The sequence below is a fragment of the Orcinus orca genome, chromosome 7 (assembly GCF_937001465.1).
Source record: "Orcinus orca chromosome 7, mOrcOrc1.1, whole genome shotgun sequence".
Classification (NCBI taxonomy): Eukaryota; Metazoa; Chordata; class Mammalia; order Artiodactyla; family Delphinidae; genus Orcinus; species Orcinus orca.
Window position 1 is genome coordinate 34,240,622 of NC_064565.1, and position 21,093 is coordinate 34,261,714.

The window sequence follows — 21,093 nt, forward strand, 5'->3', positions numbered from 1 at the left end:
AGGTTTTTATTGGAACAGAGTTATTTCAGATATTAAACTATGTTGCACAAAGTAAAAATAATGTTATTTTTAAGTTGCTACTCTTGTTAAATAAAAGTTGGCAAGCATTCTTGGGGTCTGTATTGTGTCTGTGTATTTGTATGTGTGTGGCTTTTTCCTGTGCCATAAGCCTCATTGATTTATACAAGTGAACAGCAATGAATTAGGTGGTAAATATATTCATATAATCATTTTCATTAATAATATGTTGCACATAATAGAAGAAAAGTTTTAAGTATATAATTCTTTGCAACACAATTGAGATATTTTTTTCCTACGTCTTCAGCAATAAGTTAATTAGAATCACCTGCATTTCCTTGGATGGACACCAAATGGATTGCAAACAAAAACAGATTAAAATAGCTGCTGGAGCTCATGGCATACAGATGACAAGATTCACAAAAAGGACAACAAGGCACTGAAAATGTTCACTTTTCAAACAATTTTAGAGGAAATTTAGCTCTTGCAACCTCTCTGTAAAAGCTGCTTATAAGTGTTTTGCTGAAAGGCTAGAATGGCTTTGTTTCTGATCCCTTGATGAGTGAGAGAAATGTTTAAGAAAGATCACTTTACAGAGAGATTCAGGCTGAAATGTGATGACTGTGATTCAAGCCAAGCCAAAAATTACAGTTCAGAATGAAAGGGGAGGGGACGTGGTTTGGGAATCCATTTTCCCACATTCCTGAATCTCAATCATCCCAGCCAATGTTTTAAAAAAAAGTCCAATGGAAAACAATGAGGTCACTTTGTTTAGATGTTTAAAAAAATAGAGGTGGAGGGACTGAAAAGAATGAGAGTAAATTTATAAATTTTAGATCAATATCGATTTCAAGTATGATGGGATCAAAGTCTAGACTTCATATAACTATAATGACTTCATCACACAAGGGGCAATTTTTAAGTGTTTTCTTCTTGTTTGTGTTGGTAAGCCTTTTATTGCATATCTTTAACTTATAAGAGAGTTTGTTGCTAGAATTTTAAAAAGAAAAAAAGTATACGTGGGCATAGTCTACAGATTACTCTTCCCTAGGCCTCAAGCTTTCCTTAGGAATGGCAGCGTCGGGCAACTAGTTTTCTATCCATAAACCTGCTGTGGCCATCCACTCCTGTCTGGACCTCAGGTTATGCTGGCATGTTTACTTGCAAACTACCAGATGATAATGGCCGACCAAATTAGACTGTTTATTCATATGACTCCTGTTTATTCTAGAGAAACACTGAGCAAGTCACAATACCAAAAGAATGATTTATTTACATCAGCATGATCACAGCGTAACATAACAATAGAACTCAAACCTACAAGAAACTCAGAGAACGATAGGAGATGAGCTAAATACAACCTCCAACTTCAATGTCTTCCAGACACATGTGATTTTCCTTCAAGACAAGTGCTCTCACTTAATGATACTTAGAATCATTCACCAGTATTTGTCTTCAAGACTAACATTTAAAAGAAAGAAACATGTAAGAGAATTTATTAAAGACTATTTCTAGGTACTTTGTTTTCCACTTTCCAGAAATCATTTCAGGTGGTTATCTTTAGTCTTATCAAATCAAAGAGGTTAGGATTCCTAGTCAAATTTCACAAGCATACTCAAGCTCTCTCTGAGGTTCTTCTTACTTTGAGTTTATTTCCAATATTATTCAAGTCTTAAGATTGGTATAATTCTGTAAATTATGTTTATTTCTACCATCCTTCAGGCTCATACTCACAGGCCTCAAATTCTCAGCTAAGTTTAAACAATTACTTTCTAGCAATGTAACTCTTTACAAGAATATTTAATAATAGTGAAAAGTAAGATAGCCAGCTCTTCCCCCCCATACACAATCCCTAAGTGCTAGTGTTGTAGATCTTTTCAAGGCATAAGTGGTACAGTACAGCCCAGTAGAAATGGATCAGTAACACCATTAACACTCAGGATATTTTGTCCTTTTCCTCTTCCAATTTTAAATTTGTCTTCCCAGGCTGCTTAAGATGTTAGGACTGCATAGAAAAGTGAATATGACTTGATAAATAGGTAGGTAGGTAGGTAGGTAGATAGATAGATAAAGAATTTTTTGCTAGGACCCTTAACAATTTTATTTCCTAGTGTAATAGCTTAAACAGATGGGGAGGTTGGGTGGGAAATATTTGATAATGATCCTAACCACTCAAGTGTTCAATGAAAAGCCCTTGAAGAGGAAATCAACATCCTTCCTTCTGAGCCAAGATTCTTCATATTTGGTATCATTTTGTCCTTAGTCTCATATATTGTTTCATTTACTTTGCAATTTCAATTTTAGGATATTTAATTTAAGTCTGGAATTTGCTCCTATCTACAGAGTAGGCTACATAAACAATATATAATAATGGTTCATTTATTAGCATCACAGTTTCTAAGCAGTTTTCTCGCGGGGGGGTGGGGGGAAATACCCTTCTCTTGGTGACCTATTTAAAGTCTAACATTTTTAATTTATCAACAAATACTTGGTTCTTCCATGTGTTAAGAAAACAAAATTCTTCTTTTCCATATGAATATACTATAAAATATCTGGTAGATGAAAAACTTCATTCAGAAATGAGTAACCTAAAATGCTAACAAAATCAAACAAACAAAATGTAAAGGAAAATTGAAGAAAAGTATTTTGATATGATATTAAAAAGCAAAACTTACTGCAACAATTGTCTCCATGAAACAAGAATTTATTGCAGAGAATAAGGAAGTAGGAAAAGGAAGGTAGGAAAAACATCAAAATAAGATAAAAATTTAAAAAGAAAGGGCTCATGAAACAAATGGAAGAGAAAAATAAAACAATCTCAGTAATAAAGGGAACACTGGAAAAAGCATTAATGACAATAGGAACTTCTGAAGACAAAGAAAAGGACAGGAGCGAGGCAAAAAAATGAGGGGTATACTGATCCTGGACCCTGTATGAACAAATTCTGCCAACATTAGATTTGGATTCACATAATAAGTGTTTTAAATATTCATAATTTATCTCACATGGATCATTTATATCCTATAGGTTATTACTGAAAAGAAGTTATTATATAGCAGTAGCTTTACAATCCAGTGAAACTTTTGTTTTCAGCATTAAAAAGTCTCTCTTTATGAAAAACAACTCAGGCCCCCGCCATTAAGTTGGCAGACTGAAAAAACATGTCTGATTCTCCTTCCTCAAAAATATCCCAATTAAATAATAGAAAAGATATGTTGGAAAAGAAAAAAAAAAAAAAAGTGGTGCTGCAAACAGAAAAGGTACCATCAGCAGACCAGAAATAGAAATTCCAGGAAGACAGAAAGCAGATGGGATCAAACAAGTGAAGATATTAGAGCAAAAGAAACACCATTCTCAGACACCATAATTAGGCACAGTTCTTCCCAGGGATGTCCTAGAGATTATCCAAGCTTAGAGTTAACAAATAAAAAGAGCAAAAATTGGCAAGAGGACAGTAAGTAATGCACCAAATACTGGATCTAACGCGTGGGAGAGCTGGGCCCCTCTCCATTTACCTTGCAGCAAGGAAGTCCTCGCATGAGAATAGGTTCTGCAAGGACAAATAAGAGGATGCTGGCATCTAAGAAGGAAAGCAGTGGAGAATGAAGTATCTCAGGTCTTCTACAGCAGGCATAGAATTAGAGAACTTTGCCGAGAAGCAAAATAGTTAAAGTATTCCATATCCCAAAATCAGTCCTCCTTACTTCAGTCCTCCTTACTGAAGACCTCTAGCCTACTATCTACTCACCACCCATTGATACTGCAGGAACCCCTCACTGAGCCTAACAATTTAAGATTGAAGCCTGTTGAGGGTAAAAAGATGTGTATAAATACAGAAATACCCATGACCATCATTTATTCTAGTTAATTTTGTCTTTCATCATAGGAGTATTCTGATATTTGAACATCCATCTTAAAGAAATTCTAGATGGAAAGAAAAGAGACAGTAGAGGGAAGGGTATATAAAGCAAATAATATAAGAAAATGTTTAGATACATCTGAGTGAAATTTTACTTATACAAGTTTAAAGAGAAAATCTTTTTTTAAAAAATCATGAACGAAAAATTGATTTACCTACAAAACATTAAGAATCAACTTGATCTTTAGTTGCTAGAAGATAGTGGAACATTACTTTTCAAAGTTAGAAAAGTAAAAAATAATAAAACTCAAATACTTAAATCAACAATTAAATATGAAGCAAAAGAAAACAGTCTTTTTAAAAAATTTTTTATTGAAGTATAGTTGATTTACAATGTTGTGTTAATTTCTTCTGTACAGCAAAGTGACTCAGTTATACATATATACATATAGAGATCTATATTCTTTTTCATATTCTTTTCCATTATGGTTTGTCGTAGAATACTGAATATAAATCCCTGTGCTATACGGTATGACATTGTTTTTTATCTAAAACAGTCATTGAGATGGAAGAAGTAAGAAAATTTACCAACCACATACTTTTGTGGAAAAAAAAACACTAAAAAAATAAATCCAAGAAAGAATAACAGTGGAATACAAGAGAGGAGCAGTAGTTGACTCTGACCTAGAGCTGCACCGTCCAAGATGGTGGTCATAAGCCACATGTGGTTGAGTTATTTAAAATAAGATAAAATAAAAATTCAGTTGTTCAGTTGCGTTAACCACATTTCAAGTGTTCAGCAGCCAGCCTCATGTGGCCGGTGACAGTTGGTCTGGAGAGTTAATATATAGAACATTTCCACCATTACAGAAAGTTCTATTGGGCAGCACTTAATTTGAGGAAATGAAGGAACCTATAATAGAAGAAGACACATGAGATCTTGACTTTGGGGAGATCTTTGTGAAACAAAATTTTAATGTGGAACCCAATCACATTCGTTTTTTTAATAGTGACTTATATTAACCCATAGATAAGTCAAAAATATTTATAAAGAATAAAATGTTCTAAACTTTGAGAAAATAAGAAATAACATAAAGAATAAAGTTGGAAGTTATGAGGGAGAAGAGAAGGGGAAGGAAGAGTAAATGCACTAAGTTCCTTATTTTTTTTTTATACACAGAGGTAGTTTGATATATTAAGATATAGAAATAGACAAATGTAACTAATAACAAAGCGTACATAGATAAGTGGTAGGAGCTATGGACTCTTTGTTTTTTATGATAGGGAGTGAATAAATACCAAAGTTAATAAATTAATAAACAGAAATGTGATACATTAACATAAAATGAGTAACAATAAAAGAACTAAAACAACTGTTAACAATGACTGTATTTGGACAGCAGGATGAGGTAGATACTTACTTTTCATTGTATAATCTTGTGTGGTTTAAATTTTCATTTTTAACAAGGAAGTATATTGCCTCTATAGTAAAAAAAAAAAACATCCATTTAAAATGGCTATTATAAAGTCATAAGGTTTTCCTATAGAATAAAATCCTTGTTTGACAATCAGAATTGTGTCAACTATTTTCTAAGGTAGTTGTTCTTGAAGGATGAATATCTCACAAGGAATTAGTAATAATTAAATAGAGCCAGCAAAAGATACAGGATAAATACAAGCCATTGAGACAGAGTAGAAATTAAATTTAGAAAGAGTTTCCATTTATATCCTGTACTCTCAGTCACTGAACTTCAAGTGTGTGATCAGATAAGTTAGCAATATAAAGTTGGAAACACTTCACTTTAAAGGAGGAGGAAATGTGTGCCATTTGAAATGATCCAAAACCTCTCACATTGAGCTCTGAAACCAAGCAGGACCTTTAGAAGGATAGAGAAAGAAACGTGCAGCACTCTTAGGGGGCAGTCTGGGCGTTCCTGCGCTCACTTGTTCTTGCCAGAGGGAGAAGCCAGAAGACCAAAGCATTGCGAGAATGACTCTTCTTGTGGTAGCTCTGGCCTCCTAGGAATTAGGAAGTGCCATAAATCTCAGGAGAGAGACTGTGTAAAATTCCCAGCCCATATTTCAGACTCCAGAGGTTCAGATGCATTTTGTTATATTCCAGAAAAACAAGCAGGCTTTTTGGGCACACCTCTCAACCAGGCTCAAACTCCACATCTTCGTGATTTGTCCATAATTTGAGCTACCAAGAATGCTACCTAATCCACAGTTTGCAGCTATTTTTAACAGACTCAACTGCATTGTTGAAAACTACCCATATTTTGGCAGATAAGTCAGTCAACTCTGGAAACAGTGCTGGTCTCTTAGATTTCTTTTTGGAAAGTGTCTAAGATTTATGGTGGGAATTACACATGACAGCTGCATTCTTTCCACTGGGTTTAGACCACCATTTGGTCTAATAACTCCTAATTGTGTGTCTATCCTAGTCTAAGCTTCTTCAGGGAAAAAAAAAAAAAAGGGGGGGGGGGAAGACTTGAAAATCCCCTACAGCAGTACCCAGTGATTTCTGTCAACAGTAAACACTATTTTGAAACTTAAGAAGGTCAGCTGATGAGGAACAAATAAAAGACATTTCGGTGAATGTGAATTTCTTTAGAGAATTTTTCATTAACATTACATTAATGCTGGTCTGATAAAAATAAATGTAAAATGTTTTAGTTTCATTGTGTTCCCAAAGTATTTTTAGCATAACAGGCAAAATTCCTGTCAGCATTTTCAGTCATGGTATTTTCTTAAAAGAAGTACCTCTTCAGTGATTTTTCTCCAAACTTCACCAAAGCACAACATGGATACCTTGAAGACATTGCTCATTTAAAAATCATAAGAGGTCTAATTATATTTCCAAAATAAGTAGTTTCCAATCCAGCAAGGATAATGTGGTCATGAAAAGGATGTCCAAATCCACCAATTTACATTGGTTTGGCTTGGCATGACTTTCAAAGTTCTTGGAGCAAAAAGAGGATGGCACGTGAATCATTCTAATTTGGGTTCGATTCCCAGGACTTAGGGTTTGCCATTCTGTGAGCCATTCGGGGGAGAGCTAATCAACTATAAAACTGTACCTATGTAATTTATAACTGCTAAAATTCACTGATGTGTTCCAGATTATTTTGCAAAATGTAATACCCTCCTTTTTAATATATACTTTGTCATTTTCACTCTATTTATGTAATTTAAAAAGTATGATAGCAGGGGAGCATGAGCCATTCAAAGCAGGAGCCAGTAATGTCAGAGATTGTTATCCTTCATAAGATATATGGTGTTGATATCTCTATATCTAAAGGGCTTGGAAGTTCTGTCAAGTTAGATTCAAATTGCATCTAATGTGTTTTGCTTTACTCCTTCTTTCTGGTTTCTAACGTAAGCCACAAAGCAGTTTCTCTACTGTGACTTAGTTCTGCAACCACAGTGGTCACACTGGTCTGAGTTACCCTCCCTGTCTCCATTCCCAACCCTCCCTTCTTTTATTCCAGAAGAAAATTAGGTTATTAATTTAGGATGAGGCTGCTTTGTTTGAACAGTATAGTGCTTTCCAATTGCTCATACGTAATATAACCAACCCATACTGCTCTTTCAAATGTTTTTGATTACTGAACTCAAAAAAAAAAAACCTTGTACTAAAATTTATGAAAGATCAAAGGGATACTTCCTATGTTGTAACTTTAAATTTCTGTAAGAGAAAAAGTTTTCAGATAGTAGGGAATTTCATTAATTGAAATTCAGTTTACAACTCTAGACAACACATGCATTTCAATAACATGTAAAATAATATTAGAAAAGGAACAGTTCTAGCTTCAAAATAAAAATGCACTTGATTTATACCTATAAAGAGATATGCTTATTAAAATGAGGCTTAAGTAAGGTCCTTATTTGTAATAAAAATTTGTTGGGATTCAAATAATTTTATTTACTGTTGACCTTTGATAAAGGTCCAACTAATTAGCAAAACAAAAATTAATTTAAAAAGAAATATATGGTAAATTTTCTCATTTTTTATTGTAATAGTTGTTGACATTTCATTTTTAATCATTACTTTAAATAGGGCTAATTTGACCAATTCTTTGCAAAAAACATATATTAAGGGCTTCCCTGGTGGCGCAGTGGTTGAGAGTCTGCCTGCCGATGCAGGGGACACGGGTTCGTGCCACGGTCCGGGAGGGTCCCACGTGCCGCAGAGCGGCTGGGCCCGTGAGCCATGGCCGCTGAGCCTGCGCGTCCGGAGCCTGTGCTTCGCGGCGGGAGAGGCCACAGTAGTGAGAGGCCCGCGTACCGCAAAAAAAAAAAAAAAAAACCAACCAAACAAAAAAACATATATTAAGATTTCTTGTTTGAGAAAAATGTAGACCTGCATACTGCATCAATGTTTCTATTTTCCAAAGTATTATTTTTCTCAAGTTCCTTCAGAGCAACTGATAACTGGTGGAACATCATGAACGCTTTCATTTGGTAAAACTTTGTTTGACTTTGTGATGGCAAGGAAGATGACCTTATTCACCATTTGTGGTTCTGAATGACCTTTGACTATTTCCAAACCAAAATCTATCACCAAAGGCCCCAACTTGCATCAATAAACATTTTTCTATAGACAATATGGAGTCACTGGAGGTCATTTTAGAGAAGAATTTCAAAATGTTTTCCCTAAGGACTACATGTTTAGAAAAAGTACAGATACCCACAAGAGGGAGAACTTTGAAAGGGACACACTTTAATGCATAAGTTTTAAAATTTTAAAAATCTATCACATTTTTTAAATATATAGGTTAAAGCTAAGTACCAAACACTAGCTAAATGACAAAGCAAAAAAAGAAAATAGTTGATAAATTATTACGTTTCTGAGCACATGTGCATAAACTGAAGACCAGCATGATCTAATACTGAAACTAAAAATCAAACGTTAGGAAAGTTTTAATTAAGATGTTTGTCACATTTAAGTTGTCGAGAGCACATTGTACTTAAAAATGAATCAAAGGAGTGCCCTTTGATTAATGGAGCTATTTTGTGCATCAGAAAACAAAAAAAAAAGAATGCATTTGATTTTTATAAATGTATGTGTCTTAGACATTTTCACCACACACTAATAGGTGTCCAGCCTCATCTCAATTCCTCACAAATTCACAGATTCATAGTTCTCAGGAAGGAACAGAGGCTCACTAATTTATTATTAGACTATTCTAGAACTACAAAACTCACAAATTAATACATTTGTTAATAGCTATTCCATTTTATTGACATTATATGTAAGTTATTACATGGAAGAGTATAGTGAGGATGAGTACGTGGGAAACAGAGGGCTTTTTTTTTTTTTTTTTTTTTTTTGGCCGTGCTGCACGGCTTTTGGTCTTAGTTCCCCAATTAGGGATCGAACCAGGGACCTGGACAGTGAGAGCGTGGAGTCCTAACCACAGTGAAAATGCTCTGTATATGCTGTAATAATGGATACAAGTCATTATACATTTGTCCAAACCAATAGAATGTACAACACCAAGACTGAACCCTAATGTAAACTATGGACTTTAGCTGTATCAATGTTGTTTTCATCAGTTTTAACAAATGTATCTCTCTGATGGGGGATGTTGATAATGGGAGAGGCTATGCATGTGCAGGGGCAAGGGGTATGTGGGAAACCTCTGTACCTTCCCTTCAATCTTGATATAAACTTAAAATTGCTCTAAAAAATAATGTCTTAAAACTGAATGAATAATGGCTTTGATTTATGCCATTAATATCAGTATTACACATTAAGTCATTCTGTCCTAACCTACTGATGATATATTTTGCACAGCAGCAGAAATGTTCCTACTATAAAGTATTGATACTTAAAAACAGAGATGGTAAAGCAATAAAGGAGCTCATTTCATGTCAGTAAAGAGCTTTACAAAAATTTTATTCTGTTAGATTATGACAATAATTTCTGTCAATTTATCTAGTACTATCTATTGTGAATTACAATGTTTAATGATGATACTATACCACCTCCCTAGAGAAACTGTGGAGATACTGACCTCTACATTGACTGGTAATCTCATCCAGGCCTCCTTGAGGGTCTAGACACATCAAGGAATATGCAATCCTGACATTAAAATTATGTTATCAACATTTCTTATCAACAATAATAGTGTTTGAATAAATGTTTCTCTTTTCATTTTCCTGTTTCTTCATCTTTTTGATAACTGGGTCATGGAAATAACCTGATGATATAAATAAATGTGTGGAAAACAAGTGGTTGATTATCCAAACCAACTGCCAGGATAAGTTATTTTGAATTATAGATAACTAGTTTTAAAATAATCTGGAACTAATGTCACCATCTTGTCAAAGATTTCTTTTTATTTTTCCCTCCATAATGGAGCACCCCATTACCTACAATACACTAGAGATTTTCAAAGTAGTTATACATCCGTAGTAGAATTTTCATTCTGTAGTTTCAAATAATCAGACCAATATATGTTATGCTATAGTAATTGCAGGAAAAGAGAATGAAACAATGGAAATGGATTGGAATCCCTAGGAATAGAATAAAACAGAATAGAATAAGAATAAGAATAGGAAAGAGGGAAGAAAGGGAGACAGAAGAGAAGTGAGAAGGGAGTAAAGGAGAGGGAGGGAAGGAAGGAAGGAAGGGAGGGAGGGAGGGAGGGAGGGAGGGAGATTTTAAGGAAAGAAGACTTCACAAGCACTTTGGGTTATTTATCTTTCCAACAAGGGGCAATAATACATATATACATGAAGGTTCTTCTCCCTACTCCACCCCAAGTTTGATTCCTGTCTTTTTCGGGGGAATGAATCTTAACTATACTGTGAAATCCCATGCTACCTACTGCTGTTTTATGGTTCAATTGCACTCAAGTTTGTTGATGATTAACTGTTACTGAACTTAATGATTATTTTGCTTGTATTAAAATATTGAAGATTACTTGGTGTAGGACATAGAAATTTGTTTTCTCTGTGAGGAAGAGAAAGTTGGTGGTGATTTACTACCTTCCCATAATTATTATTACTATTTTCTTTTGCCATCTCAGTTTTTATATGAGTGAATATAAAACATGCCCTTTTGTTTTCAGGTCTAGATGTTGATGGAATATATCGAGTTAGTGGCAATCTAGCAACAATACAGAAGTTAAGATTTATTGTCAACCAAGGTAAGTGATTTCTTCAGTTCAGACCTTTTTACAAGTAGTTTCATCTCCAACAATATTTCACACTCTCTGCATATGTATTATGAATATATACTGATAAAGGCTTTGAAGGGAGAAAGAGAAATTTGAAGAAATTAAACACTTATTACCAGAGAAGTAAAAGATAGCCAGTTTACTTGGAGGTAAATAGAATAAAGAGAGAGACTAACTATTATGTTGTGTGAAATAAATAACAAGTGAAATATGACAAACTAAAAATGAAGAAGAGAATAATAAAAGGAAAAAATAAACTAGCTTTGAACATGTTACTGGTATATAATACACAATATATGCTGATAAATGAATAAATAAATGAATGGTGGAAAATGTAAGAGTCAAGATCACAGATGTTAGAAAAACATATAATAAGTAAGTAAAAGAATTAAAAATTAGGAAATATCATCAAAGGATTACAAACTAAAACAACTATGAAGTACTACTACAAGCCTATTAAAATGGCTAAAATTTAAAACACTGACAACACCAAATGCTGACAAGGCTGTGGAGCAACAGGAACTCTCATTCATGCTGGTAGAAATGGAAAATAGTACAGCTAGTTCGGAAAATAGCTTAGCAGTTTCTTATGAAAATAACCATATTCTTACCTTATTACCCAGCAGTTGTGCTCCTTGGTATTTACACAAATGAGTTCAAAACTTATGTCCACGCAAAAAACTGCACACAGTATTTCCAGCAGCTTTATTCGTAATTGGTAAAATTTGAAAGCAACCAAGATATCCTTCAATAGGTGACTGGACAAACAAACCATAAAATATCCATAAAATGGAATATTATTCAATGATAAAATGAAATGAGCTGTCAAGTGATGAAACGGCTTCAAGGAAACGTAAATGCATATTGCTATGTGAAAGAAGCCAGTCTGAAAATGCTATATACTCTGTTGTCTCAACTATATGACATTTTTGAAAAGGCAAAACTATGGAGACAGTAGAAAGATCAGTGATAGCAAAGGATTTGAGGGGAGAGGGGGAAGAATAAGCACAGGGGATTTTTAGGGCCATGAAACTATTCTGTTTGATACTGTAATAGTGGATACATGCCATTATATATGTCATTATACATTTGTCAAAATCTATATAATATGCAACACTAAGTGTGAACCTTAATGTGAACTATGGACTTTAGTTAATAAAAACTTATAAATATTGGCTCATCAATTGTAAAAAATGTACTACACTAATGCAAGATGTTACTAATAGGGGAAATTTGGGGGGAGTGGTCAGTCATAAGAGGGAGTATGTCGGAACTCTGTATTTTCTATTTTTCTGTAAACCTAAAACTTCTCTAAAAAAGGCAGTGAATTTTTAAAATAAAAATTAGGAAATGTTGAAAGAAAAACAGACTAAAACATCTTGAGATGGTGTTACAGACAGCTCACAGGTTTAGAATTAGACACATGGAGTAAAACCCAGACACTCTCTCCTTGTGTCCTTGGCATCTTATTTAACTCCCTTATGCTCTCTTTCTTATCAGTAAAAACAGGATGGAAGTGCCTTGGAAATATTTTTGAGAATGAAATGAGATAGTGTGTAGTATTCCCTTAGTAACATAACAGACTCATGGTAGTTGTTCAGTACATCTAAGTTTCCCTTTCACTTAAAAAGTCAATGATAAAAAAAAAAAAAAAAAAGTCAATGATGTCTCATTACCTTCAGGAGAATTTACACAAAGTCTACATAATCTGGCTTCCCAGCTACTTCTAGCTGACTGCAGGTCCTCTGAATTTCCTTCATGATACATTCCTAACTGTACTTCCTTATTTACATACTGTTGTATTTCTTAATGCCTTTGCATAGTCTATTCCATCTACTTTCAATATTCTCCTATATTTTCCTTCCCATCCCACATACAAAAGCTTCCTGCCTGGTTAGATTTCTCCTTATTCTTAAAAGCCCAGATTATAAATAGTTTTCTCCAGGGAGCCTGCAACATCCCTCAGTCAGATTCCTTCTCTGTGTGCCCATTACGCTGGGTAGTTAAATTTGCATTTGTACCGGCACATCTAACTTCTAAAATTCCATCTATTATAAGACCCAGAGATTTAATGCCATCTTTTAAAGAGAATTTTATCAAATGTATTCAGTGATCATATTTCACAAACATTAAAATTTGAAAGTCTTGGAATAAAAAAAGAGGATATTGGTTGAAATATGTGTCTCCTCCATAAATCTCTGTACACCTAAAAAGGTAGGATTTAAATTAGCCTTATATCTTCCCTCAGTCACCACCAGTAGCTCTGGAGCCTCCATACAGGGAGCTCTTAATATCTGTTGTATAGTGTGTGTGTGTGTGTGTGTGTGTGTGTGTGTTGCAAATAGTAGAAGTATTAATACAGAGAATCATTAACCGCTCCAGCAGTTCAGCTTGGGTTGAACCATACTTTTAAGTGTTAACTGCAGTGCTTTTGGCCAGTGGCCACACGATTCTTATTTCTGAACATCTCTATAACCTAGAATCTGTTTGCTCACTAATGTGCACCGTTGTCTTTCAGAATTACTGTCCCTCCTGGGTAAAAAACAGAACTGAACATTACCTTATGTATTCATATTGTCCATTGGCCTGAACCAAAGTACCCCACTGTGGATAAAAATTGGATAAAATAGCCCAGCTTTTTATAACCATTCCTGTTTATAACCAGCTAAAATCATTCTTGTAATATATTTCATACTGAAACCATATCCTGATTGGGATTCTAGACAGGTGGGCAACACATTTCTTCTACAAAGAAGAAATCTCAAAACAGAAGCCATGCTAGAAACAAACACTAGTTGTATTTCCTGCCTTTAAAAACAATTATGCTCAGCAGTCTGAAAAGGCAAAAAAAAAAAATCTGCAGTGAGAATATGAAATCTGTCCATCTCATCTTTTGCAGTCCAAACTTCAGCATCCTCTGGGGCTGTGTAACTGCTCATGTTTCCATGAGAGTTGACAATGTAAAGCTGGACAGAGGCCTGAGTTGGTATCTGGTAGCACAGAATTGTCAGTAAACTGTCTCCCTGGTTTATACCACTGTCAGAATGCAACACACTCAACACAAATTATGCTATATTAGAACCTTTGATACTAGTATTTTGTCCAAGCTGTGTTGTGGAGTTGTTTTGAATTAGATGATAAAAGATATGCGTATACCATCCTCTCTCAAATTTTGCTAATCAGATTATCCTGTGAATGAAATTTTCAGGAGTGGACCTGTAGCATTTGTTCTAACACCATACCTTCCCCTCCATCTGCATGCTGGTTGCTGACAGCAGAGCTGATATGGGAGAGAATCAGTGCTGGATACAAAGAGACTGAGTGTGTACATTGTGGTCTCCCCTCTGTGTGTGTATGTGTGTGTGTGAGTGTGTGCAATGAAGTGGCAGTGCAGTGATAATTCCTTGAAAAGCATAAAGGAATATGTGAATGCAATGCATTGTATTCAGAGATGGAACATACCTGGTTTTGGCATACCCTCTTTGTATCAACACCTTTTATCTCCTCCATGTTCACGTTCCACAATGTTTCCTTTTCAGAAGGTTCTAAACGTACAGTTTTTAAAATGAACAAGCCCTACCCACCATTGGACTAGACAAATGAAAACAATTTGGGGGATTTTCAAGAACAGTTTAATTGCAATTTATGTATTTCACTAACTTTCTTGAATGCTATAATCATCAGCAATTCTAAATACACCAGTTGAATGATTCAATTTGTTTTGGTTTTCTGTTTGACTCACTAAATCAGTAGGAATTGGATACCCTTATTATACTTCCAGATCAGATGGCATGCAAATTAAATTCAAAGTGATCACTTTTGAAAAGTATTTCCTAATTATAACTAGTAATGAAGATGATAATAATTATTATTATTGTAAAAGTAGCTAACATATTTTCATAATTTATTATGTGCCAGGCACTGTACCAAGCGCTTTACTTATATCATTTAATTTAATCCTTTCTGCTATCCCATAGAATGTGTTCTATTACTGCTCCCATTTTAAAGTTGAGGAAACTGAGGCTCAGAAATGTTAAATAATGTCCTAAGGTCATAAAGCAATAAGTGAAAGAGCTAGGACTAGATCCCAGGTCTCTCTGTCTCAGAGCCTATGCTAAAAACCACTGCCTGATTTGACATTTCCTATTCGCTGATTGTTGATTACCTCCTTAGAAAAGTGGAGCTCAGTCTTTTCATGCTGTACCCAGTTGTTAGTGACTTTCTTTCTGTTTTCTGTAAGTGACAAGTACTGTCATAGGAGTTTGGCTAAAACTTTTCAAGAAAGAGAAATGCCTGGGAAAACACCAAATGCCATAGTTAGGAAGAAGCCAGGCACTGCCATTCTCTGTAGGGCTTCATGTATCTATGCTTGGACCGAGAAACTACTTTAACACAATATTCTGTTGCAACCTTCAGGAAAGGCATTGAAGACTCTAGATTTACTGGGCTGTTGATGCATTACTGAGCGGTGCTCTGCCTTGTTTGTTGTATTTGGTGACGGCTTTCAGTGACATTTTGCTGATGCTGCTCTTCCATTCTATGAGGGCATCCCCAAAGAAAACTAGTCTGTGACCTTAGATGTCAACTTGTCATCAGCCTGTGAGACTGCGTCGATTCTTTGGGATGATCTGTGACGTGATGGTTTTCTTGTGTGGGGTACTTTTACAGAGGACAAACTTTAGCCCTGGGGATGCTGCATAACTGTCTTGAGAACTTTTTGACAGTGGGTCTTAGAAGTCCCACCAGTCTGAATTCCCCCTCCTTCTGACATCAAAATTCTGACTTGAGCTGCCCATCTAGCTTAGTGTTCAAACTCCAAATTCAGTTCAGACTCTCTTTGGTATTACAAAGAGAACATCTAAATGTTCTCTTTCACCCTTTGAAAAAGGGACAAGGAAGACTGGCATCCTTTTTGGAAGATATTAACTGTGAAGCTTCCCAAGCCCATAAGCCAATGGGAGGACTCTGAGGCAGTAAAGGAAGAACTGACTGGGAATTTTCCAAACTGGTGTTTCTTAGCACACAATAACAAATATTCCCTCTAAGCATTTCTCTGAACTGGAGGAAGTTACTTCTTACCAGGATTTTAGACATGTTTTCCATATATAGAAAAATAATTTAAAGGAACATTCTTAGGGACACCCTCCTTCACTTTTTCACACCCGGAGGAACAAAATATATAAATGCCATAAATCTACATGGCCAAGAATCTTAATTGGGTGTGTGGGTGTGTGTACGTGTGTGTTCATACGATTGTGTGTGTGTTATTTTAAAATGGAAGAGGATTTTTTTCCCATTAATTTACAGTCTTGTACTTTGCATACCTTTATTCGTCCAGATCTTATTGACATAATGATCCAAATTAAGTATTGGCTTAAAGAGATGAACTTGCTTATTTTGAACATGCTAAGAATAAGCTCCATTGAAAATAAACCATTAGAGAAACAATTTTGTGTTGCCAACTATATCTAAACTACTTTTTTATAGATTTGTACCACAAAGCAAAGAAAGCAAAGCATTAACTTCAGTAGCTATCCCAGTGCTTTTCATATTATTTGCAGCATTAAAAATTGAATAAATGAAGAGGAAAGCGAGAAAGAATGTGAACAATTGGCAGTTTCACCATGAAATAAGCAATTGTATGAAACAGAAAAAGATCTGGAAAAGGATTTCAAAACTTCTAGTTCTGTTCTCATAAAATAGACCTTGCATCAAGTCCGTTCATTTTTCTATTAAGTGAGTTTATATTGCCCTCTTATTATTTTTAAAACGAGGTATTTCCTTAAGCTTACTTCCCTCTCACTGCCAACCACAGCAACAACAAAACAAACTGTGTTATTTGCTTTATCCGATTCCACAGGGCAGTTTTTGGAAAGTTGAATCATTGATATTGCACCTTTCTGGCTTCCATGTGACAAGATTATCTTTTAACAGTGATTTATTTTTCCCATTAAAGCTGAAAAGATCACTTGATCATAAAAGGGCCAGACTCTAACATCGTTCAGGGCTTTGGAAACTTTCTTAGACCTCATTTTTTTAGCTACGTTGAGTCAGAGAGCTCCAAGACTTGTATTGCTTTCTAGCTGCTTAAGAAAATGTATTTGTCATTAGTAAATAATGGTAAACACAGAGGTCAAAACAATAAGCTCTTCACGTACATATATATTTATATAGTTTTTAGTTTCATGTAATATTCAAATAACAACTTTCTGAATATAGTCTCTAAAGTAAACAAATTCTGGCTACTTACGTTAAAGCAAATTATACCATCCATTTATTGTGGACTATATTTTATAATTCATTACATCCCAAGCGATAAGGAGCTGACTTCACTGGTGAAACAATCAAAGACAGAGACCATCTAGTGGGGAAAGAGCACTGGATAAGCATCAATGAAACTGCCTCCTTATCTTGATTCTGAGCTATTCGTTAGTCTAATGGAAGCTATTTTAACCCCTTTGAATCACAGACTCTTCATTTCCAAAATGGGAATAATAATGAAAATGTTAAGACTTTAAGAATTCTGAATCAGCCAAGCGATCATCAGTATTAACTTTAATTAAGATGACAAGTGGTTACATGAAATCAGATCAATATTACTTAGTTGTGTTAATGATAGCATGATACTAAATATTAATAATCAAATATGGCTTTTAGCTTCCACATGATTGAGTTTTCTCTGATTATAATAAGATTATTTTTCTTTGGAGACTCCCTGCTATCCAATGATTTGTCTCATTCCTAGCCAAATTCATAGGAAATCTGGGTTGGCTTTATCTTATCCATAGGCTTTTGGGAGATTCCAGATTCCAAAAGACTAGCCTCATGTTCATTGGAGAGGAGGAGAAAAGTCTACTGAAATTTTAGGGCCTAGTTTAGTTGTGGCTTTTCCATTGGGTCAAGAAATTGAGTCCAGAAACTAAATCTGTCAGAGTTGTGCCACTGCCAATCTTCAAGGAAAACCCTAAGGATATTTATAAAAATCCATCATCATCATCAATCATTATCATCACCGTAAGAATTAATGTGTAGTCATTAAAAATTAGTGGAAAAATACACCAAGCTTACTTCTGCTCTAACCAAGCTTTAAAGCACTGGTTCCCAACCCTGACTATATTTCAGAATTTTATTGGTTATCTACTGCTGCCTAACAATATTACCACCAACTTAGCTGCTTAAGCAACACACATTTATTATCTCCCAGTTTTTGTGGGTCAGAAGTCTGGACATACATAAAAAGAAACGAAATTGAGTTATTTGTAGTGAGGTGGATGGACCTAGAGTCTGTCATACAGAGTGAAGTAACTCAGAAAGAGAAAGACAAATACCGTATGCTAACACATATATATGGAATCTAAGAAGAAGAAAAAAGTCATGAAGAACCTAGGGGTAAGACGGGAATAAAGACACAGACCTACTAGAGAATGGACTTGAGGATACGGGGAGTGGGAAGGGTAAGCTGTGACAAAGCGAGAGAGTGGCATGGACATATATATACTACCAAATGTAAAATAGATAGCTAGTGGGAAGCAGCCGCATAGCACAGGGAGATCAGCTCGGTGCTTTGTGACCACCTAGAGGGTGGGATAGGTAGGGTAGGAGGGAAGGAGACGCAAGAGGGAAGAGATGTGGGAACATATGTATATGTATAACTGATTCACTTTGTTATAAAGCAGAAACTAACACACCATTGTAAAGTAATTATACTCCAATAAAGATGTAAAAAAAAAGTCTGGGCATGGATTAGCTGAATTCTCCATAAGGCTACAATCAAGGTGTCAGCCAGGGGTGGGTCCTATCTGGAGGCTCAACTGGGGACTGGTCTGCTTCCAAGCTCCCATGATTGTAGGCAGGATTTAATTCCTTGTGAGTTGTTGGACTTAACGTCTCAACATTACTGGCTGTTGGCCAAAGTCCTTGTGGACATTTCCATAGGCCATTTCACAACATGGCAGCTTTCTTCATCCAAGCAGCAAGGGATATAGACCAGTAGCTAAAGCAAAGTTATAATCTTTTGTAAGATATCATGAAGGTTATAACTCAGCACCTTTGGGGCATGCTGATGGTTAGAAGCAAGTCACAGTTTGTATCCATGCCCTAGAGGAGGGGATTACAGAAGGCATGAATACAAGGAAGAGGAGAGAATCAGGGATCACTTTAAAGTCTGTCTGCCATGAGAATCAAGTAGTGGAACTTTTTAAAAATAAAGATTTTTGGAGCTCAGTCATAAAAACTCTGATGTAAAAACCTGAGGTTAGAGCTGTAAGTATGCATTTTTAAAGAAAAACTTTACAGGTGACTCAAGTGCGTAGCCAGGTTTGGGAACTCCTGCACAGTATCCAGCTACTTTTATTCTGGCTATTTAGAGGAGATGTGACCTACAAGCCATAAGATATGTGAAGTTTATGTTTGAGGAAAACAGGAATAGACTATGAACCCTTTTTTGTTAACCAATTTTCTAGTGATGAGAAGTTTTCTTTTTGACTATTGATTGATATAATAATGTTAACTAAATTTTATGAACTCTGAGTCATGATTTGGAATATAACTAAGAAATGAATGTCATGAATATAACACGTATATTATTCATATGATTAAAATTGCTGACATTTTTCACAGCTGCAATCCTTTTCCAATATTATAGATTTTGGAATAAATGAAAAAGTTGTTTTACCGAAGGATTTGCTAACAAAACTAAAGAGTAAATAATATTTTAAAATGTAACAGAATAATACTGATGCTGATGATAGCTAGCATTTAACTGAGAATCTGCTACGTGGCAGGTATGCAAAGTTAGAGTTATCTCAAACCCTCGTAAAAGTTTGCAAGGTAGATAAACTTTATTATCCACATTATTCACACATGAAAATCATGGTTCAGAAAGTTTAAGTAACTTTCCTAAGGTTACAAAGTTATTGTGTTTTGAAGCCAGACGGTGAACCCATTTTAAACTTACTCCAAAGAATATATTGCTCGTTGCTGGATTCAATTTACTGTAGGGAGGGAGCAGCTCTCTCATTTTCTTCTTTTTAACATCAAAGAACCAAAAACCACTTCTTCTCATTATAATACTATACATTCTTGGTGTCCAGTCTGTGGGACTCTTTTATAAAAGGAAACTTCATTTTAAAATGTCCTTTCAATAAATAACCCCTAACTGCCTGTGACTTCATGAAGGGTAGTAAGTTTGATTCATTTTTGTATCCCCAATACAACAAAGTGCCCACTACTGTTTATGGGTTAAAGTTTTGTTGCAACAAAATAAGAGAATGATGAACTTCTTAAACAAATCAACTCTCTATCAAATGGTCTCATTGGTACATTGTGTTAGGTTCTACTTCTTGGATGTCTCAGTAAAGAAAACTCAAGCTGTATCTCACATTTATTTTCTCCTAGACTCCTATAAATTAACACAATTTTAGACTGTGTAAAAAAATCGTGGGACAGAAATAAAGAGTGAAAAATCCTGTATTCCCATTCTCTGCCTCAGTAAGACAGAGCTTGAGGAGAGATGGTTTACCTTGTGTCACTGGCAATTGGGCAAGTCAGGCACGACACAGGAAGTAGTGGTGTAACTTCGCTTGCCATCTTGGCTCTCCAGAATGTTGGAAATGACTAAGTAGAGAGAAAATAGGAAGTGAGTAAATAGCAATGAAATTAATTATATTGCTCTTGTTAAGTCCATGCCTTGAATTTTGAAAGTATGCTTTGGTGTTTGTTTTTACCCAGGAGGTCCCTGTTGCCAATAATTGTGGCTTCAGTGACTCACATATACTTATATGGCACCTGTTCTTCAAGGTGCTCCATGTAGTTTAGAAGGAGTTCCTAACAAAAGTGTGCTATAGGAAAAAAGGTATTCTTATTACTTCAAAGCTGCTTTGAAGAAAGAAAAAGGAACAGGTGTAGGGGCAGGAAGGAATTTTGGGGGGTCTCCATAAACTCCCTGAAGAGAAGCATCCAAAATTTACAAAGGTAGGGGCTGAAGCAACGATCAGATGAAAATCTGAATGACTTAGAGTCATGCAGAAC

General features: G+C 35.2%; 1 protein-coding gene across 1 annotated transcript in view; it reads left to right on the forward strand.

Moving 5' to 3' along the window:
• ARHGAP15 (Rho GTPase activating protein 15) overlaps positions 1 to 21,093 on the forward strand; it is a 621,798-nt gene that overhangs the window by 416,971 nt on the left and 183,734 nt on the right. Inside the window, exon 11 of the mRNA XM_004285433.4 lies at positions 10,957 to 11,034. Within this exon, the coding sequence (XP_004285481.1) occupies positions 10,957 to 11,034 (78 nt within the window). The remainder of the gene's footprint in view (positions 1 to 10,956; positions 11,035 to 21,093) is intronic.